The 22924-nt window shown below is 44.7% G+C and overlaps 1 protein-coding gene across 4 annotated transcripts in view; it reads right to left on the reverse strand.

Annotated features, from left to right (window-relative positions):
• The window catches only part of HDAC9 (histone deacetylase 9), a 450375-nt gene that overhangs the window by 122572 nt on the left and 304879 nt on the right, over positions 1 to 22924 (reverse strand). For all 4 annotated transcript variants that reach the window (XM_088653965.1, XM_035130280.3, XM_088653966.1 and 1 more), the window contains 3 exons: positions 21491 to 21668; positions 16397 to 16530; positions 171 to 291 (listed from right to left, as the gene is read on the reverse strand). In XM_088653965.1, the coding sequence (XP_088510091.1) occupies positions 171 to 291; positions 16397 to 16530; positions 21491 to 21668 (433 nt within the window). The remainder of the gene's footprint in view (positions 1 to 170; positions 292 to 16396; positions 16531 to 21490; positions 21669 to 22924) is intronic.

Here is a 22924-nt window from a genome sequence, read left to right on the forward strand (position 1 = left end):
TGTGTTGGCTGATGCTGCAACATTCTCTTTCTACAATGCAATGCATTTGGAAAAAGTGATGCTTTTTGTGTGTGTTATACTGCTTGCCAAGTATTTTAAACTGACACCAGCTATGACTAATGACAGTGCTGGAATGTGCTGTTCTCAGTAGAATAGAGCCCTTTACAGACCTAGGATTTTCCTGGGGTCCAGCTTCTGTCTGTTCAGGGGGCTGGTGCCATACAGCAGTGAATGATGTTCAGAGTGAACCAGCTGTATTTCTTCCAGACTGGCTTTTCGACCTCGGATCCGCTGAAAGAAAGCAGCAGAGGTCTACAATATTCCACCGATAATATAAGGAAGACAGGGAGTTGAGGGGGCGGGGAGCAAATCCAAAATAACATTAAATAGGATTAATCATGGGCAGCAATTGCATCATATGAGAATGTGAGACTGGTTTTGTTTAATATTCTTCAAGAAAGGAAAAGCAAGGATGGTTTTAACAAATGCATTGGCCCCGTGGTAAATCAAACATGTTAGAACAACACGAACTTTGCATGCAAAAAATAAATGCCCCGCCCCCAGACATGTTCCCCCTCCCCTTCCATGCAAAATCACAGGGACACCATTCACATGATTACCAGTGGCTTCAAGTTACAAGAAATGAGATTCTGACTAAACATCAGGAAAAGCTTTCTGACAGTAGGAGCTGTTTGACAGTGGGATGGTCTCCCTTGAGAGGTTGTGGACTCTCCTTCCTTGGAGGTTTTGAAGCACAGGTTGGATGGTCATCTGCCATGGATGCTTTAGCTCAGATTCCTGCATTGCAGGGGGTTGGACTCGATGATGCTTGTGGTACCTTACAACTCTACGATTAGTTATCCAGAGTGGGATTGCAGCAAGGACCAAAGGTTTAAAGCCTTCTCCTTCCCCCACCAGGGTCTTGGTTAGAACTTCCATGTCTGCTATTTACACTTTAGAAGCCCATCCAAACAATTGTTCATAGTGTGAATGAAGTTACATTTAGTTTTGTCCTAAGGCAGGGGGAGTCAGTATGGTGCCTTCCAGATGTTGTTGGACTACAACTCCCATTATCCCTGATCCCTGACAACAATACTGTAGATGGGAATTGTAGTCCAATGACATGTGGAGAGCATCAGGTAGACTACTCCTGCCCTAAGTTAATAATAATAATAAAAGTTTCCTAATTAACTTGTCTTCAGGATATTTGCATTGAAGGGTCATTTATTCACAATATCTGATGCACAGAGGTTTTTCTGCAAAGAGTTTGTCCACGAAAATCTGATGGAAGCTGAAATGGTTTATATTCTTGTAGAATGATTGATGGTCAGTCTTGTTTATCTAGAGCAGGAGTGGGCAACAATTTTCTGCTTGAGGGCCACATTCTCTCATGGGTGTCCTTATAGGGGCTAGTTACAGGTAGGTAGCCGTGTTGGTCTGAGTTGAAGCAAAATAGAAAAAAATTCCTTCAGTAGCACCTTAAAGACCAACTAAGTTTTTATTTTGGTATGAGCTTTCGTGTGCATGCACACTTCTTCAGAAGGGGCTTATAGGGGCTGTGTAGCTTAATGGGCAGGTCCAGAGGCAAAGATGTAGGCAGGGCAATAAAGATGGCTCTTATCATTGTGCAGCCACGCAAAGGTCAGAGGATTTCTACACACACACACACCTGTCCATTCTCCATCCAGGAAGCACAGGGCACAGTTCAATGATAAGTTCAACCCTGGTCTAGAGTTCTCATGTTGGGTATGAAAGGTTTAGGGTTCGCTGGCAGCTCAGTGGGAAAGAGCAATGTAACAGGAAACGGGGGAGGTGAGTTTGAATTTCATTCCTAGAAAATGTGCCTTCTTCTAAGTACAGTGGAGGTGACCGTTGCATGGATCACTGTGGCCTGGTTGGGGTGGGAAAGGTAAGGGACCAACTGCTTGATATGGCGAAGATGGAAAAATGTCGCCTTGGCTGTTGCTGCAACCTGCCCCTCCATGGAAAGGGAGGCATCAAGGATTACACCCAAACTCTTAATGGAAGGCACTGGCACTAATTGAGCCCCTGCAAGAGAAAGGAGTTGGTCCCCCAACCCTATGCCATCCTGACCCAGCCAGAGGGTCAACACAACTTGCGGTCAGAACTGAGAAATTTATCAGGAAAAATGCTATTCCCAATGTGTTGAAATCAGGCTTCTTTAGAGGCAAAATGATTTTATACTGATAAACATTTGGCATAGGTAACATAGTTAAACTGCCTTTCTAGAATCTAGCACTGTTAAAATTCAGGGATCTATTTTTCCTTATACTGATAAAATACAGCCAATATTTTCACATGCCTTTGATCACATTGCATTAATATGCTGTTCCTCACTCTCTGTCTTGTTTCAGTTACAAAGTTGCCTCCTCTGGAGACATCATTGTCTTGCCCTGCTAATGGCATGTTTGGATTTTCTTCACAATTGCTTACCGGAGACGTAACAGGGCTTTGCCTGGTTAGAAATCAAGAGCATTTGAAAGAAATTTCTGGTAACCAAACCTTGAATGTTGTTTCTGCAGCAGGAGCCAGAAAGAAACTGCACAAAAGATTTATACTCCTTACTAGTATTCCAATGCAAACATTGCTTGTTTTCAAAGGCCAAAAAACATTTAAGGGAAGAGGCTATTTTCTGCGACTGGCAACAGGACTTGATACAATGGACCGAATCTAGGATTTAGCCTTGCCTCTGTCTAAAAAAAATGGACTATGTTCCCTAAAACTTTGAATTAAGTCACAAAACAGTCTCCAAAGGAAGTAGTGGAAACCTCTATTTTATTTCTACAATTTGAAACTGAAACATACCAAATAATTCAGGGGGATTTTGCTATCCAAGGATGTATGCCTCACTCTGAAACACCTTTATTTAGAAGTAACTTATTTCGGTTAGGGAAGGTATAATATTTTCTCCCTTCATGTTGCTAATCTTCTTCAAACCATTTCAGCTTCCATCAAATTTCCATGGACAAACTAGTTTGCAGCACCATGACTGAAAAACCTTTCTCTTCCCACTCCAGCACCCCTCGGTTTACTTCAAAATGTGCTTTAGTTGAAATGTTAGCATAAAGTCTCATTTCAGTGGAATTTCTTTCCAACTGAATACGGTACTTTAGCTTCACAGTCTAAAGAACTTCACAATGGGGTTTTAAAGAACTGATTTCTCCACCTCTCCCAGAACTCTTAAGAGAACTCATAGCTGAGGAACGATATCTGAGGCGCAGTTGCCTAAAGTCGAGAATACAATGTTACTTTGTGGAGACAATAAATGGTTCTTCTGGGGCTGCTCTAAAAACAAACAAAGCTACAGTGTTCTTCAGACGTCAGGTGATTGATAACATTCTCTCGCTCTCCTAAAAGTTGTATGTATGTATTTTCTTGAAGGAAGGCAAAAGGGATGTGGTATAATATAAATGTTTTTCCTGGAATGGGCTTCAGATGACTGCATAGCAAATCAACGAAGAAACCCCAGGTGGCCAGTACTGTGGAAGACCCCTTCCATTTCCACTGAGGGTTGTGTATTCTATAAGAAAGCTAATTAAAATATTTAAGAGGCTGGGGTAATTATTAGTCATTGTAGCACTTTTGTCTATTAGTCCAGACACACTGAAGTACCATAAACCTCACTGTACATAAGGAGATAAGAACAACAGCTAGACTGTTGTTTTAAATTTTAAAAGACCCTTTGAATGATTTGCAGTCCAATCCTTAACATGTTTACCCAGACCAAAGTCCCACTGAGTTCAGGGGAATTTGCTTCCTGCTAAATATGCTCAGGGACTGCAACCCTCGTCTAATTCTTTTTTAATGCTCACAAGAGCATCATGGTTTTCCGATTGTATATTTTAAGGATGGCTCACTGCAGCGCCTATCCCATTGGAAGTCCAGGCTAACAAAAAATGTATCTCGTCGCATCCTAATACGTAGGGATATGTGACAAGGCCAATGGCACAGGGAACAAGTTGTGTGTTTGCTGCATGTGTGCTTGTGCTTCCTAGTGCATTTTGCTAAGTATAATTATTTAATAGACACTGAAATTGTGAATGGCTATGTGCATTAACGAAGGCTTTAACATGGGGATTTTCCATGGGGCTATATTCAGGCCAAGGATGGGCTCTCTGAGTTTTAACTAAGTGGATAATTAACCGTTGTCATTCTCTAGTAGCTAACACTTGAGTGTTAAATTTTAGATCACATGGAAGGCTATTGAATTCAAAATCACCATCTTGGAAGAGTGTCTTTGTTCCTAGACTTTGTGGACCTTTGCTTCCAGGAACTGTTTGGATTATTTCATATTTTGTAAAATGTGCATTTTACTGGCATATGTCTTATGGAACTGTTTGGGTGTATCATTTGATGTTTTAATTCTGTTATGAAGAAAGTTCTGCAAGTAAAGTTTTGAATAATATCTCATTGGTCTGGACAATGCTTCATTTCCAGAAGGAGTCAGATTTTATGCATCCAGTCACTTTAAACTGTGCAATATTAATATCTGCAATACATATATGGTCTGCACATATATAAACAGTTGGTCTTGCAGTAAGTGATACAGCAGAGAAACATCTCTAGATGATCACAGAGCAACTCTGTGTAGGGGCTACCCTTTAGCTATATACAGCAGAAGATGGGACCTTTCTTTCCTGGTAAAGGTAAAAAAGTAAAGGACCCCTGGACAGTTAAGTCCACTCAAAGGCGACTATGGAGTTGTGGCACTCATCTCACTTTCAGGCCGAGGGAGCTGGCATTTGTCCACAGACAGCTCTCTGGGTCATGTGGCCATCATGACTAAACTGCTATTGACACAACGAAACACCGTGATGGAAGCCAGAGCGCATGGAAATACTGTTTACCTTCCCACCACAGCGGTACCTATTTATCTACTTGCACTGGCATGCTTTTGAACTGCTAGGTTGGGAGAAGCTGGGACAGAGCAACAGGAGCTCACCCTGTCGTGGGGATTCGAACCGCCAACCTTCTGATCAGGAAGCCTAAGAGGCTCAGTGGTTGAGACCACAGTGTCACCCGCGCCCGGGTGCATGTTCTTGTAGGCCTCAGAAATAGCAGGGAATAGTGAAAGAATAAAGGTTTCATAAAGAAACAAAGGAAAGTGAGAGGCCAGGACATGAAGATGAGCATGAGCAGGGAAGAAGCAGTAGCCCATTGGTCCCAGGCTCCTGTGCTGATCAAAGCATCATGGCCCCTATGTAGAGTGTCAAAAACTATCTCCATGTGGTGGATTCTCCACAAGATGTCATTTAACCACATTCCACCTTGATATTGTGTTGGGCGTTTTCCACACCTTTATCACACATCCATAGGACTGGCATGGTGATTTAAAACCACAGATCTTCAGTAGCACTACACAGCAAGTAGAGGTATACATCACAGCCCACAACATCAAACAGAAGCATTTGGAGCGGCTTCCATGTAGAGGCCACAAGACAAAGATTGGTCTGGAGAGTGCAAAGGCTAACCTGACCCTTAAGCAAAGAGTAGCTGGTGGGACCAGGTTGCTGAGGGAACTGGGGGTGGGGGGTGGGGGTGGGATGGAACAAACAAAAAAGCTGGAGGATACACATAGGTAGCTATGTGTGAATGGGTTCAAGCTTCACTGGGGAGCAGAAGGCAGGGGATTACTACTTGCACTGCTAAACACAGGACCCACCAGGATCAAAGGTGTGTGTGTGATTGCGCCAATCTCCTATTTTCACAAGGTTGCTCAAATCCTAGGCTCCTGCCCTGTGTTTCAGGATGTCAGAAAGCCAAGCCCGGCACTCATTGTTTACGAGCCCCATAAATAAAAGCGTAGCGAACCCATAGATCTAGCACCTGGAAAAACCAGCTCTCCGTCATTTTCCCCCAAGGCTTCGAAAAGTTGGATGGAAAGTTCTACCAGCTCAATCAGATGCAAATGTATGATCAAGCTTTGATCAGCACAGACGTCAAAATAATGCTCAGAATAAATGTAACTTGGATTGCATGTAAAGAATGTGGCATCATAAAGCTTGGCTTGCTTCGCCCAATATCCATCAAATCATTATTTTACTGCCAATACATTTCTTATGGGAACTGAGTATGACCTTTATGACAGCCTGATGATTGACTTAAGAGAGAATCAGAATATTTTCAGTTCACAGCATTTATCCGGTGATGGGAACAACGCTCCTAGATTGTTTGAGGTTGTCCAATTGTTTGGTGGATTCTAAGTGGAAACACAATCCTTCTTTTATCTCTGTCTGAATAATCACCCTCCTCTCTTTAGCTTCTGTCAAATCTAACCTAGTCTGGTTGAATTTACGCAGCAGCACCATAAACTGCAGCAACAGTTTACTTATAGTTATTTAACCCAAATGATAAAATGAATGACTTATACAAAATGTAACACTCCTGGAGGAAAAACATTATACAAAGGAGTTGCATTCAGAAAAGCCAATGCAATAAGACCTGCGCCAGCAGTTGGCACTTCCTGGAAGCTGGGGAAGAGACTGATCGCCACTGACTTCCTCAACATTTGCCCTTTGCTGCTGCCAACCTTCTCTGGAGTCAGGATATGGGAGTCGGGAGTCAACTGTATGTCTTCTAGCCTGGTGAGAGGACCCGTCCCCTCTGAACTGTATTTAAGCCAAACTCATTGGAGGGCAGAAAAACCAATACCAGACACTTGATTGTCAAACCTTCCTTTTGCTTTGTATATATGCACTTAAATACTTTGTACTTATGTACTTGAATATTTATGTACTTCTTTAAAATATATATACTGTAACTGAATTTATTCTGTGTTTGTTAAATTGTTGGGTTTTGTCATTTTTGAATTTAATGGTATGCTCTGCGTTTTCATCTATTTGTATTTTGATGTGTTGAATGTTTGCGGCAAGTTGCTTTGGGCACAGCTCATTGTGGGGAAAAGGCACATAAACCTCAATCAATCAATTTGTTATCTGCTGTGGTCTAAAACCACAGAGCCTAGGGCTTGCCAATCAGAAAGTCATAGGTTCGAATACCCACGACGGGGTGAGCTCCCGTTGCTTGGTCCCAGCTCCTGCCAACCTAGCAGTTCGAAAGCATGTCAAAGTGCAAGTAGATAAATAGGTACCACTCCAGTGGGAAGGTAAACGGTGTTTCCGTGCACTGCTCTGGTTCGCCAGAAGCAGCTTAGTCATGCTGGCCACATGGCCCGGAAGCTGTACACCGGCTGCCTTGGCCAGTAAAGCAAGATGAGCGCCGCAACCCGAGTCATCCACGACTGAACCTAACCATCAGGGGTCCCTTTACCTTTACCTAAAGATTATTTCCTTCCTATGGTCACCCACTATAGACATTTTGCTAATCTAACTGGCTCACAGCAATTGGGTTAAGTGTCTGGGTTAAGTGTTTGGGGGTTCTATAGAAGGAGATCCCAATTCAGCAGCACCTCGATCTAGCAACACATTAGAGGCCTGGTGGTTCCTCAGTCTTACATCAGGAAAGGCTCAGCTCCATTCATTCCCAATGGCTGCATTTAGATGGTACATCCTGGCCAAGTTATGAATGAGCAGCATACACCCTACATGCAGCTGCTTTGCTCTTCCCTTCATGTGAACTGGGAAACAAGTCAGAAAGCACTAAAGTACAACTTCCCATTGTGATTAAACTGGTGGGGACTATGGTTTAGTGGCTCCAAACAAGCCAAGGGTAGCCAACTTTAAACCATGGGTTCATATCAGGTCTTGTTTGGAAACAATTCACCATCATTTCCCAATTTTGACATAACAAAAAGCTACAGTTACACAATACATGTAAAGCATGTTACTTTCCCCCAAATAATCATGGGAACTGTAGTTTGTTAAAGGGTGCTGGGAATTATATCTTTGAGGAAGATTTGCATTTTGAATTTGTGGTGTGTATGCACTTGTTCACTCACTTGTGCAAAGGAAAGAGGGAACTGGTTTATTATTATTATTATTATTATTATTATTATTATTATTATTAAAAACCCTATGCCCCCCTTCAAATTATTTTATGCTGAATTATGATTGTTCAAACACTTCTAGTGGTGCCATCACAAATAAGATGTGTATGTCTCAGAGTTCAAATGGAAGCTGTACATCATGGATGGAGTCACAAAGGGGGGGTGTAACTTAATCTGTCATTTTTTTGTATGTGGCACTGTAGGTTAAACCACAGAGCCTAGGACTTGCTGATCAGAAAGTCGGCGGTTCAAAGCCCTGCGACGGGATGAGCTCCCGTTGCTCGGTCCCAGCTCCTGCCAACCTAGCAGTTCGAAAGCACGTCAAAGTGTAAGTAGATAAATAGGTACCGCTACAGTGGGAAGGTAAACAGCATTTCCATGTGCTGCTCTGGTTTGCCAGAAGCGGCTTTGTCATGCTGGCCACATGACCTGGAAGCTATACGTCGGCTCCCTCGGCCAATAAAGTCCTTTCCGCCGTAAGGAGGAGAGGAGGTTGTGGGCCCACGAGGCCGACACATGGGGGTGAATGGTTGCCATTCCCCCTGCCCATTGGCTGGCACCCGGCTGCGGCACTCCCTTGGTGCGTCCAATCAGGACGTTCCAAGGGGGCGTGGCTTGTTGATTTAAGCAAGCCCGCGGCCGGGAATCTGCCTCTCTCCGCATTTTAACTCCCAGCTGCTTCGTTTTTTCTCCTCGTCGCTTCAAGCAGAGCTGAAAGTCACCTAAACGGCGTTTTTAAACGCCAATTTTTCTTTTGCTGATTGCTGCTGCGATCGCCCTCAGCCACCTCCGTGGCCACCGGGCTTCCTGCGTCACTGCTGCGCTCCCGGCGCCTCCTGTGCAGCCTCTTTACCAGTTCCTACCTTCCATTCATCTCCCGCCGGCGCGGCCGTGCCCAGGGCGCTTCTTGACGCTCCCTTTAGCGCCTACACGGGCCACTGGCAGCCGGCGGGGCACAGCGCGGCGCCTCCTCCAAGCCGCCTCCACGGCCACCGGACTACCAGCAGCCGGCGCGGCACAGCGCTGTGCCTCCTATAAGCTGCTTCCGCAGCCGCAAGGCTCCCTGCAGCTGCCGCACCGTGTTCCTCGCTGCGGCGCCTCCGCCGCACAGCGCCTAACAGCTGTTTTCTTCCCCTGTTTCAATGCAGCCGCCGGCCGTGCCGCGCTCAGGGTGCCCGAATTACAGCTGAGTGGCCCTTGAAGCTGCCGCGATCCCGCCTTCCTGCTTCGTAATGACGATCGTGCTCCCATTGCCGCAGCCGCTCTCGCAGCCCGCGCTACAGCAGAGCCTGCTAGAGGTGAGTTATCCGGGCACCCTGGGACCGCCGGTGCTAACACTGCCTTTCAGGGCTTCTTGTTCGTCCTAAGGAGGAATTCTCTTTTTCTGAGGTTCTGTTGCCTGTGTGTTTGGTTGTCAGGGTAACGTGGGGGCCGCCATTTTGAATTGCCCACGTGAACGACGCCATCTTAAGTGTGGTTTTGCTCTTGCTGCGGCGGCCATTTTGGGAAGGGCTAAAATAACAGGCCTAACTGGCGCCCATTTCCTATTGAACCACGTGCGCGGCGTATTTTGTGTGTGGCTTTCGGCGGAGAGGAAATTCCAACTGACTTTATTTGAGCAGGATTTGTCCCGCCGCCTCGGGGAATAAATAATAAAATGATTAAAAAAAAAACAATTTATAATAATTAAAATAAAATAAAAATAGAAGCTGCTTTAAATTTCTCTAAGGGTTTCCAACTGCAGCTGCCCCTTGCGGTTTATAGCCTTAGTTTTGCCAGAGTGCCAAGGCTGGCCTAGTTCTCCAAAAGAGTTAAACGTAACTAAGTTCTATTCTGGTGGGTTGCAAATTACAACCACCCCAAGTTTTTATACAATAAAACAAATAAAAGTGTGCTGGAGCTGTACTTGCATTTTTAAAATTAGGTGTTTGATTAGGACAAAGGTTTCTGTGAAACTAGTGAGAGTGAGGCCTTTGGTTTAACTGCCGCAACACACTGTGGGGGTTTTCTAAGGGCGGTATAAATTTTTTCATCAGGCTATCTAGAGCCTCTCTTAATTTACCCCACAGCAATTAGAATTATTGTAGGAATCAAGTGTGTAGTGGGGGGAACACGTGCTTATCTGACACAGAAGCTTATAAAGTCAATAAGAGCACTGCCTATATTCCCCTTAGTTAATGTATGGTCTCATTTAGTTGAACCTCTTTGGGGTTATTTTGTTGCTGCCTTGAGCAGTATGTTGCAACATTGTTTTGCTTGTGTTACTGCTGCTTGATTAATTTACCCTCTTGGTTGCTTTGGCATCCTCCGTATTTTCTAAACTTTATATTACTGCGATTAACATATTAATTTAGTGGGCTGTTAATTTATGCTTACCTTGCATAAATTGTAAAGTTTACTCGATATAATAATAATAATAATAACAATAATAATAGTAATAGTAATAGTAATAATAATAATAATAATAATAATAATAATAATAATAATAATAAATAGATCATAGCTGCATTGGCGTCTTGTATATTTTCCGAATGTTATATTACTACATCTAACATTTTAATTTCCTAACTGTTAGTTAAGCTTACCGTGCATAATCAGTAAATTTTTACTCGATAATAAGCATAGCTGCATTGGCATCGGCCAGTAACCCTGCTCAGTTGCTAGAGAATGAGACTGTTAATCTCAGGGTTGTGGGTTCAGGCCCCACAATGGGTATAAGATTCTTTCATTGCAGAGAGTTGGCCTAAAAAATAAATAAATAAATCTGTATTTTAATTTTATATTACTGCATTTAACAATTTAATTTCGTAGCTGTTAGTTTATGCTAGGGGTCAGCGAACTTTTTCAGCAGGGGGCTGGTCCACTGCCCCTCAGATCTTGTTGGGGGGCCGGACTATATTTAAATAAATAAATGAATAAATTAAAATGAGCAAATTCCTATGCCCCAAAATAACCCAGAGTTGCATTTTAGATTAAAAGACACATTCTACTCATGTAAAAAACATGCTGATTCCCTGACCATCTGTGGCCGGATTTAGAAGGATTGATTAGCATTCGGCCCCCGGGCCTTTTAGTTTGGGGACCCTTGGTTTATGCTTACCTTGCATAAACAGTAGTTTTTACTTGATAACAATCAGTAGTAGTAGGGGTAGTAATAATTTTAATAAATAAATAATAAAATACTTTGTATAGAAATAAATAAATAAAAGGAAAGCCAATCAATAATAAATAATGATAATTATATTATTCGAATCTCCGGTAAATTGTCAAGATTACTAAATGACCTTTGGCCTAATTACTTAACCTAATTGTATGCAGAGTGTCCCTGATATTTCTAGGTAAGATTGGGAATCTTCTTCATGAAACTTGTTAGCCCTGAAGTGGTGCAGAATTAAAATGCTAGCACAGTTGCAAAGCTAAGCAGCGTCCAGTATGGTTTCAAATTGGATGGGAGACCAAATGTACTGCAGGTTGTTGGATTAGACTGCTTTCAGAATCCCTTCCAACTCTACAGTTTAATAATGCCAAGGTTCTAGGTTCTATCCCCATATGAGAAAGCTGTATATCTTTGCGCTACGGGGGGTTGGACTATATGACCACCAGGGAAATCTCTGAGATACTATTTCTGGGTTTACAGGATAATTAGAGCTGCATATTCTTGCATTACATACCCTGAGTTACCGTTTGGATTGGCAGGATAGTAGTGCTGACAAAGCCAAGTTTTTTTTTTTTTCCAGGCCCTATCCCCATAGGGGATAGGTGCATATTATTGCATTATAGGGGGTTGGAACAGGTGACCACCAGGGTCTCATCGTGGTTTGGATAACACCAAGGCTGCAGGTTCCATAAATGACCACCAGGGAAAATTCTGAGGCACTATTTCTATGTTGACGGGATAATTAGTGCTGATGATCCCAAGGTTGCAAGTTCAATCCCCATATGGGAAAGCTAGTCTGCTTTTACCCAGTGCAAATAGTGGCAGTACTGTATATGCATTACTATACCACACATCTGCCGGTAGGTTAGTCCAGGTATGTAAAAGGATGCACCCAAAAATAAAATAAATAAATAAATAAAAAACCTCAACATTTTCAATTATAAGATAAATAAATAAAGAAATACATAAACAAATACATAGAATAATATTAATAATAATAATTTAAAAAAGAAGAAGATAAAAGTCGGCCATTGGCTTCAGTTATATGACCTCCTTTTACCTCTCCAGCTTATCAGTATGAAACCATTGGCTTCAGTTATATGACCTCCTTTTACCTCTCCAGCTTATCAGTATCTATGGTTAGGTTGGCATCATTCTTATGGTACTCAGTGGATGGTTAGAACGCCCCTATGCCATCGTGCACATGCACACCAGATCATTTGGGTAACATTTGCGTTCTAATAAATTAGATCCTGGCGGAGCCTACCATTCGATATTCCAAAACAAAGTGTTGATGGTTGAAGGGACTTCCTGGAGCAGGTGCCGACCTTGCTTTCTCGCCCTGAACATAATAAGTTAGGGATTTACATTTGGTGCTAAGGCCCGCTCCTTTCTAGAGCCTGCTCCTGTGAGTGTACATCAGCTGGGTTTCTGTCCTCTTCTTACATTATTGCCCGGAACATGATAAGTTAGGGACTTACTCTTGGCTCTAGAGCCTGCTCCTGTGAGTGTACATCAGATGGGCTTCTGTCCTCTTCTTAAGTTATGCTCTTGAGGTATCTCTGGCAGGACTATTGCAAAGTACTCCCACATTATCTGGTTCAATTAGGGCTCCGTCACGGACACCTGTGGGTGCGTGATGCTAGCCTGGTTACTATTGTTAAATAACCTTTGGAAGTTTCTTTCATAATAGTTCCAGTTCACCCGGATGAAGGACTTCAGAGATTGCCACCTTTGCCTTGGGAATTTATAATCAAGCTGTCATCGGTGCCCTTGCAAAACAGTCCAAGATGATGTCACTCCTGCTACACACAATTGCTCAGCTTCACCTTAAGTTTATCTTCACCTTCTCAGCATATTTATTCCTGGGGTTGCTAATGACATTGCGTTGCTTAGCCTCGATGGGCTGTGGGAGTAGGGGCTTATTGGCTTTGTCCACTCTCCTGGCTGATTTTATTGACTTCGGGTTCAAACCTTTGTGTTCAGATGTTATGGCCTATGTGGCACATCCGTGGGTATCGGGCACAGGCAGTCCTCTCACCACAGGGCAGGTGCTTCAATACCTTGCTGACTGCATAACCTGGGCATGTGGTTAAGACTTTTAATAGTCTGACAGCCGCTATTCTTCTTAGCCTATGGATTGTGTCAGAATCGGTGAAGGACACCAGGTGATTCCTTCAGTTAAGTACATCCACGCCTGGCCCCTTCCTCATCCATTGGGATGGTTTTGCGACACCCCCCCCCCCCGGTCGACCAGTCCGCTAAGGGCACTTTGTTATCTGACATAACACTATCAGATACATAACTTGTGCTTCACATTCGTCAATCAAAGCGGATCGAAGAGGGATGGGTGCCCTGATGCGCTTACCGGCCACAGGGCTTAGCGGCCCTTGCCCCGTGAGGGAAACCAGGCCCTCCCACTCATGGCCTAGCCCAGCATCAGCTTTCGCACGTCAGGCACAGGGCTATTGCATCATGTGGACTTTCTCCCTCTGAATTTATGACACATTCTTTCTGAATTGGGGCAGCTACAACTGTGGTACACATGGGCCTCTCATCAAGGAGAATGAAAGAATTGGGTCCTTGGAAGTCCATAGCTTAAATAGGTTACCTCTGTCGCACAATGTGACTAATCATTTGAGTTTGGCAAATCACTTACATTCTATTGCTTTGTTCCCAGGAGATAATACGCTAAATATCTGGACGGGTCATCACAGTATCATGCACTGGGCAAAGGCACGCACCTTTGATTGGGGACTGGGTCCCAATTTGGGGCAATCTCCACGGTTCAGAGTTTCCTGGTCTACCAGGAGATGGATGTGCTGGGTTGAGCTCCTGCCAGCTGAAAAGGTCAGGGCCGCCTCGCAAAATCCCCCTGTTGTCTTGGAAGCGCAGTCTGGTGAGAATGATTTGGCCTACCGTAAAGGCGTGGATTTGAAGTTGAAGATTTTGGGGACTTTTGATGAACTGGTGGCTGCCTTCCGGACTTGTCTATCTAATGGCCTTCTTTGGTCTACACGGCTGGAGAAATGCATTTTGGCGCGACTTTCACACCCCCACCGCTATTGATAAACCAAGAAAGTTCTTGATTCTGGCAGTGGCCAGAAAGGTTCAGCCTTTGAATGGTCAAGCTCTGTAAGGCCCCTGGGTGAGTCCTAGTTGATGTGCATCACAGGACTCACCCAATGGTGGTTCACCCTTCACAGACTGCCAGCACAGCGGGCTGGAGTCATCAAGGAAGTTCTTGGAACTGGCAGTGGAACGAAAGGCGTCAGCCTTGAATGAGCAAACTATCTTGCACTGTGGGGACCCAGGGTGAGATCCTAGTTGATGTGCATCACAGGACTCACCCAATGGTGGTTCACCCTTCGCAGACTGCCAGCGCAGCGGGCTGGAGTCATCAAGGAAGTTCTTGGAAATGGCAGTGGACCGAAAGGTATCAGCCTTGAATGGGCAAACTATCTTGCACTGTGGGGCCCCAGGGTGAGATCCTAGTTGATGTGCATCACAGGACTCTCCCTATGGTGGTTAACTCTTCGCAGACTGCCAGCACAGCAGGCTGGAGTCATATGACAGCGAGGCGTCCCTGTGCCGTGTTGATGGCGTTCACTTCTCGAACGAGGGATATGATGTTTGGCTTGCGGATATGTCTCTATGCTATTAGTTATTGGTTACGGTTGTGAGGGTATTGGCGGCGAGCCCTTCAGGCTCGATTGGGGGGGTTACAGGTGGGGGGGGAGGTTGCTGCCATCACCTCCCCCAAAATGCTGAAGGGTACTCCCTTAAGGAGTCCGGGGCGTGGCCATGTCCGAAGCCGTGGTAGGTGAGGGCCAAAAGGCACGACCTCTAGCGGTGGCCCCAGGATGAGTTCCTAGTTGATGTGCATCGCAGGGCTCATCCAACGGTGGTTAACCCTTCACAGACTGCCAGCAGAGCGGGCTGGAGTCGGATATAGACGGTTAGATCCAATGCCTATGCCAATACCTCTCTACATCCGTAATCAATAAAGTTGTGGCCTATTATGCCCATTAACCTTATACCATGTGTCCTGTGTCTTTATTCATTCTGGGGAGGCATCGGGTTTTGCCACACAAAGTCCTTTCCGCCGTAAGGAGGAGAGGAGGTTGTGGGCCCACGAGGCCGACACATGGGGGTGAATGGTTGCCATTCCCCCTGCCCATTGGCTGGCACCCGGCTGCGGCACTCCCTTGGTGCGTCCAATCAGGACGTTCCAAGGGGGCGTGGCTTGTTGATTTAAGCAAGCCCGCGGCCGGGAATCTGCCTCTCTCCGCATTTTAACTCCCAGCTGCTTCGTTTTCCCACCCACCCTCCCTTTAGGCAGGTCTCTCATTTGACATTGCTACGGGCATCGGTCAGTTGCCGTTGAGGGGCCTGGTAGGAATTTTCCCACTGGGAAATTGGCTCTGGCCTGGTGGTGAATTGGCTTTTGAATTGGCTTTTAATTTGGCTTTTGAATTGGCTTTTGAATTGGCATTTTTCTTGAATTGGCTTTTGAACTGGCTTTTGAATTGACTTTGAATTGGCTCTTGAATTGCTTTTGAATTGGCTCTGGCTCTGGCCTGGTGGTTTTCGCCTACCTCGTAGCAACTCGTCACAACTTTGGTTTGGGCGGTAGGCATTGGATTATCTCTGAAAGGTTACAGGTGGGGGGGGAGGTTGCTGCCATCACCTCCCCCAAAATGCTGAAGGGTACTCCCTTAAGGAGTCCGGGGCGTGGCCATGTCCGAAGCCGTGGTAGGTGAGGGCCAAAAGGCACGACCTCTAGCGGTGGCCCCAGGATGAGTTCCTAGTTGATGTGCATCGCAGGGCTCATCCAACGGTGGTTAACCCTTCACAGACTGCCAGCAGAGCGGGCTGGAGTCGGATATAGACGGTTAGATCCAATGCCTATGCCAATACCTCTCTACATCCGTAATCAATAAAGTTGTGGCCTATTATGCCCATTAACCTTATACCATGTGTCCTGTGTCTTTATTCATTCTGGGGAGGCATCGGGTTTTGCCACACAACACGAGATCAGTGTGCAACCCCAGAGTCGGTCACAACTGGACCTAATGTTCAGGGGTCCCTTTACCTTTACCTATTATGATCCACACATGAATCCACTGTGAGTCCATAGTTTATTTAATTTTTATCATGAAGTACAAGGGATATTTACAGAGCTAGCTGCTTGGTGCTTACACAAGGAATAGAAACACAAGCTAATAACATTGTGTCATCAAACCTATCTGTGTGGCCATGTTTTCGATTACCTCACACTTGTTCAGCAAGCCACTTTCTTGCAGCCTCGACCAGATGCTTTGTATTCTTCCAGCATGCTCAGGGTGGTTGCTGTAATTTCCACACATGCACTGGTGCTTCAACATTAGCGTGTCGTATGCAACACCTTCAGCATAAAGACAATATAACAAAAAATGATAAGTACATGCTCAAGGATCGCCTCTCCCTGTATAAACCAACCGAGGACCTTCTTCATGTGCCACCTCCACAAGAGGTCCAGCAGGCCTTTTCTGCAGTGGCTCCCCGTTTGTGGAATGCTCTTCCCAGGGAGGTTCGTCTGGCGCCTTCATGATATATCTTTAAGCGCCAGGCGAAAACATTCCTCTTCAACCAGGCCTTAGACTGATTAACATTCTACAGCCTTTAAAATTTATTTGTGGGATGGGGGGTGTTATTATTTTGGTTTAAACTATTTATATGTGCATTTACCTTGCATTTTTATCTTGTGAACTGCCCTGAGATCTTATGAAGGGAAGTTTATTAAAACAAACAGACAGACAAACAAACAAACAAACAAACAAACAAATGCCTAACCATTTGCCTTCTCAGTAAGTGACAGAGAGCCAACTATACGTGGCAACAAAGTTTCACAAACTCTTCGCAGTCTCTTAGGGTGCAATTCAATCTTGTGCTGTTCTGAGGACTCTCCCAACTTAACTCTGGTTTCTCTTCAGATCGTATAAATCTTTTGCCTCAAAGGATCGTTAATTCTGTTTGAATCCAGTAAAAATAAAATAAAAAATGCTGCGTTTTTTGGGCCTTTGTCAGAAACGTTCAGCTCAGACTGTTTGACAGTAATATATTTGCCCTTCTAACTGCATCGTGTCTGATGAAGAGTTTCTTGGTTTCAAAAAATGAAATCTGAATGGGTCGTTCCCACCCACCCCTTTCCTTCTTCATTCACTTCAAACATCTAAATTGATTTAGGATGTGCAAATAATTCACTTCTGCAGCTGCGGGTCACGCAGCACGTGTGCTACAGTACCACAACACAGCAACAGAGTTGCCTTCTAAAAATAGACAGTAGGATTCCCTAACACAATCCAGCCAAGGCTACAGCTCCCACCCCCAAAGTAAAGAGAGAAGAGACAAATGTTTTCAATTGCTAGCTGCTGTGGAATGTTAGTGGGAGATAATTATTCAGCCTGGAATGTTGTCTTCATTGAAGCCACTGGCAAAACTCCCCACTGAAATCAGAAGATCCAATATTTTCACTTGCTCTTTCTCTCTTTCTGCAAAAACCCTGCTCCTGCTTTGAGTCAGATGCTCATCTAATTGCAGTCCTGTAAATTGTGAATTTGCCTCCGCAGATGTCAGGGTGGAAATTGACCTCCAGGGAGAAATATACATGTATTTCAAATGCATCACTTTTTATTACCCTTAAGGCTCGCAGTGGGTGACAACCTTTATGAACGTTCACTGAACGGGGCGATGAAATATACTTAGAACAGGGAAGGATCCTAAGCTTCTCCCTTGCCTGCCTAAGTGAAAAGCAGAAAGCGGTCAGACTATCTGCTGTGAAATGGGTGCTGTGAAAAGGCAGCAGAAGTGCTGTAGCTCATGCGGAACGTCCTGGGTTCAATCCCTAACATCTCAAGGTAGGGCTGGGAGAGACTTGTGGGAATGTTCAGGGAGGCAGGAGAGGATAGATTGTTTATTAATATCCCTCCTAACTTGCGCTAGCAAGTTCTATACCTTAGCAGAGTTTTAACATTCCCCTTTAAATGCACAGCTGGTAGCTGCTTGCAAGCTTGTTTAAGCTTCTCAATACAGTGGTACCTCGGGTTACAGATGCTTCAGGTTACAGATGCTTCAGGTTACACACTCTGCTAAGCCAGAAATAGTACCTCGGGTTAAGAACGGTGGTGGCGTGGCAGCAATGGGAGGCCCCATTAGCTAAAGTGGTACCGCAGGTTAAGAACAGTTTCAGGTTAAGAACGGACCTCCAGAACAAATTAAGTTCTTAACCTGAGGTACCACTGTATAGATTCCTGGTAAGATCCCTTAGTTCCCCCTTAAAAGAATAAACATGCCACAATCTTATTTAAGATATATAAAAGTAGTTTACTCACATCATCAGTTCACATCTGGATCCCTGAAGGCAGGCTTAGTTACAGATATGTGGATCTACCCCATATGGGGGTTAATCCCAGTAACTGCAGACTGACAGTCACTGCAGCTCACACAATAAAAGGAAGATGGAGAAGAAGGGTGGAGGGCTGCGGGTCCTGTGCTTTCGTTACCTGCACAGGTAAGGCCACACCAACCTCTAGTCACATGCAAGAGGAAGTATGTCCCAGCCCAGGCGGAAACAGGAAGTTTTCAACTGGCTGGTCCAAACATCCCTTTGCATGTCCGCTCTAGGAAAACAAGGAATGTTGTACTTGACTTGCCTTGGGTCCTGCTCACCTTGACTTGTGGCATCACAGCAACCCAGAGGTGACCAGAGAAGAGGGTGGAGTGGGCTTATGTGTGCTCCATCATTCACTTGCGACCACTTCACTTAAGGCAGGCACCCCCAAACTGCGGCCCTCCAGATGTTTTGGCCTACAACTCCCATGATCCCTAGCTAAGAGGACCAGTGGTCAGGGATGATGGGAATTGTAGTCCAAAACATCTGGAGGGCCGAAGTTTGGGGATGCCTGACCTAAGGCCTTGCCCCATACCTGCCAATTCAATCACTTTGATTGGTGAAACTTGTATGTCTACTACTGTCACACAAAGTTCTTTAGTCTGGCAGGATTTGTGCTTCAGAGCTCCCTGTGACCATCACTGAACTCTTTCAGATGCCCACCGAAAGACCCTCTGCTTCAGCAGCCCTGTCTAGAGCACACCTATCTGTTTTTAATGCGTTGTTTTTAGGCGCTTCTAACAATTTTTAAATATTCACAATATGCTTTTGCCTCATTTTTAATTGTATTTTTTAAACAACAGATGTGTTTGCCACCCTGCCCAGAGGAATGCACACAGCAGAGTTAACCTAACAAAGATAACCCTTACACTCGCTTCTACAGCTCTGGAGACCTGTACACACCATTCTGGCATCTAGACAGCTATTCCCAGATTTGCACTCTGTGGAGCTGTTGTAGCATCAGGGGATCATTTATCCATTTATGCACCTTTCCCTGATGGATTGTGCACATGCAGCCTGAGACTACGCCTGAGTGGAAGCTGCCTCTGTGCTTTCTGCTTCAATTCTTTTCTGGTTCTGGGAGACAGTGGGGCAGGAGAGGTGGGGCAGCACCCGGCCATTCACTGGCCTGGCCTGCCTCTTTTTCCTCCTCTTCCTCCAGCTCTGAAGCTTCCCCTACCTCTGATTCTTTCCTCCTGGCGGGTACAGGTCAGACTCCAGTCCCTGGTACACACTCATCACTGTCCTGTTAGTCCCTGACATAGCCCAGGCTCCGTTGGGAGGTAGGATGGTGTTATGTACTGAGCTGAATAGGATCCAGAATCAGCAGTCTGATTGGTCCGCAGGAGCCACCCAATCCAACTCCAGGTGGAAGTGAATCCTCAACCTGATTGGCCTGCAGGAGCAGCCAATCAGGCTCCTGGCAGAAGTCAATCCACAAACTGATTGGCCCACAGGTGTATCCCTGAAGTAGCCAATCACACAAAGCCCATTGTGTAAATAATGTATATAAGCAGATGGTTTTGGGAAAAGGGATTCTTCTCTTCTTCTCCTTGATGACTATGAGCTGAATAAAGAGCATGAAATTCACTCTCGACTCTGAGTATATTTCAGATGGGATATATATTTAATTAATAAATAAGCAAACAAATGCTAAACTCCACACAGGAATCACCCCTTGGATTTGCATGAGACTCTGTGAAAGGAAAGTCCCACAAGCGGGGCACAAGCAACACAAATTCCTCTGCGTTTGCTGTCAGTGACTCAGTGTTGACATTTGGAGCACTGAGAACATGTCCGTATGGCCTTAGTTGAAAGCCTTAACGGGAGGATTAAGAGATTTCAAAAAGCTCAATATCAGGTCCATTAAAGTTAACCCACAGTGGGATGTGAAGAAAGTCAAGAAAAGAATCAAAGAGGCTTTAAAATGAGATCAAACCCAGTAAACGTTACTATTTTGTAATTATAATTATTATTCGTTAAATTTATATGACATCCTTCATCTGAAGATCTCAGGGCAGTTCACGAGATAAAAATAAAGGATAAAAGCACAAAATGAATAGTTAAAACCAAAACAAACCCATAACAATAATGATAGCCCAATGCAGCCCAAACACATTTCACATATCATTCCTCATTATGGAAATTGCACTTTTTTTGTTTGCAAAAGTATCAACTTTCTATTATGGCTGAAATTTAGTAGACTTTAATCTCTGATACATTTGGATAAAAGGAAGAGTGTGAGATGTTGTAGGAAAAACAAACAAACACCTACCCACAAACCCTGAAGCCCCCCCCCCTTCTTATCTCTCTCTAATTCAAAGAGCACATGTGCCGGCAAGCGCCTACAAATACCACAAGCGCATGCCAATCAGCCTTTGCTGATAAGCAGGTATCCCTTCCCCATAAGTGATCAGGTCATTTGTGTCTCGATTGTGGCTTTGCTTGTCACAGTGAAGAACAACACCTTCTGCATCAGCAGGTGGCATTCCTACAGGAGGCAAAGGACGGGCCTCAGCTTTATATATACTCCAGTCACGCAATTTTGTAAGGGTTTTGTTTCAACCTGGTGGTGGTCTCAACAGAGGCAAAAAAAGAGGCAACATGGAGGGAGGGAGAAAGAAACAAAAAGGGGGGGAATGACATGAGTTGGGGCGGCTGAGGGAGGGGGGAGGGAGGGAACCCAAATGCACCTGTTGCTCAAGTTATGGAGCCAAGTCAACGGTATTAATTTATGAGTGTGTGAATATTATCTCTTATCAGCTGCACTAGTTGACTGGCAGCCAATAAAGCATCATAAAGTCCGGTGGGATTGAGGTTAGAAATGAATGCATTGCTACGGCTACAAGAGGCATTCATGGCATTTAAATCAATTGATCCTACATGAAGCGTGCATTTACTCTGCCTGTTAAGCGGAGCCTTCAGGGAGTCCTACCAGTCATGAAGCTATGAGCCACAGGCTGATCCACCGCTGGGTGAGGTAATGCAGGAGTCGCCGGGGAAGACTGTGTCCTGGCAATGGGCTGACGTCTGTCCAATTGCGCCATGCCAACTGCAGCCATCTGAGCCCGGTACATTTGCAACTGCTGGATTCGCCGGCGCTCCAGGATCTGCTGTTGTCAGGAAAGAAGCACAGCAGAAAGAAATGTGAGAAGGGATCAAGCGGAAGACTGGAGGGAAATGGGTGCAAAGTAAACAAGGCCCGCCTGAGAGATACTCAATAAATCTACCCAATAGATGTGTTCACACTGACCCTCTCCAAGTGCCCCTATATTCCAGAGACAGCCCTGGCTTTACAGAAGCCGCCCCAGTTTCTGAATTGGTCCTGGAATGTCCTGATTTTCCTTAGGATGTCTCTATCGTCATCGGAGAAATGTTGGAGCTATGCAACCCCCCCCTCCCCCAAGCCAAGGAGACAAGTAACTATAGAGACTTTAGGAGACTTCTGAAGGTAGCCCTGTATAGGGAAGTTTTTTTAAATGTTTAATGTTTTATTATGTTTTTATATAGTTTGGAATAGGAGGTTCCCTATTTTCATCAGAGAAATGTTGAAGGGTATGTCAGGGGCTGCCTGCATCTTTTGCCAGGCCCAGAATAACTTCTGCATCCTCCACCAGGTAGCTGCAGAAGAAAACTCCCATTAGGGGAATACAGATACTGGAAAGAAAGGGATTCAGTAACAAGATCTCAGATGAGGCCACATGATCTAAACAGAAGAGATCATCCACTACAGCTTCAGAGAGATGGTCAGATAAGGTGGAGGCTTCAGGAATGCTTATTTATTCAATCAATCAACAAATAATAAAATTATTTTCACAGTGACTCAGCCCTCAGGTATGACTCATATCAGTTTTCCTAATGCTCTTGTGCATGCAGGGTGTCATAAATATTTCAATGAAGGGGGCAGATCCTTGGAAAGAGAAAGGTTCATTGAGATCTACTTCTCCCATTGAAGTGAATGGAATATTATTTCCACATCAGCAATGACCCCTTGGCTCCTTCACCGTGTGAAAAGGGACCCAAGCAAGCCTTGCATCTAATAACTGTCAAGCTAATGTGGATTTAACGAAACAACTTTTCTGTGTTAAATGACTTTACATGGGAAAACTCTATTTCGGAATAATAGAAGACATGATTTTACCCAGTAAAGTGGCCTGCTAATAAATCATATGCTACCTCAACAGGCTGTGAATAATATCATTGTGCTTAGGCCTGCTTATTCAATTGCTCGCTTGGGCTTTCCGAATTGTTAGGGTGCTCACGCAACAGGCAGCTGAAAGTGGGAGGATGCTTTGCTGGGGGAGGGAGAAATCCCGATGACTAGAAATACAAGGCACAAAATATTCCTCACAACCCCACCCAGCAGCCC

Source organism: Zootoca vivipara, chromosome 11 (genome assembly GCF_965207765.1).
Source record: "Zootoca vivipara chromosome 11, rZooViv2.hap1.1, whole genome shotgun sequence".
NCBI lineage: Eukaryota > Metazoa > Chordata > Lepidosauria > Squamata > Lacertidae > Zootoca > Zootoca vivipara.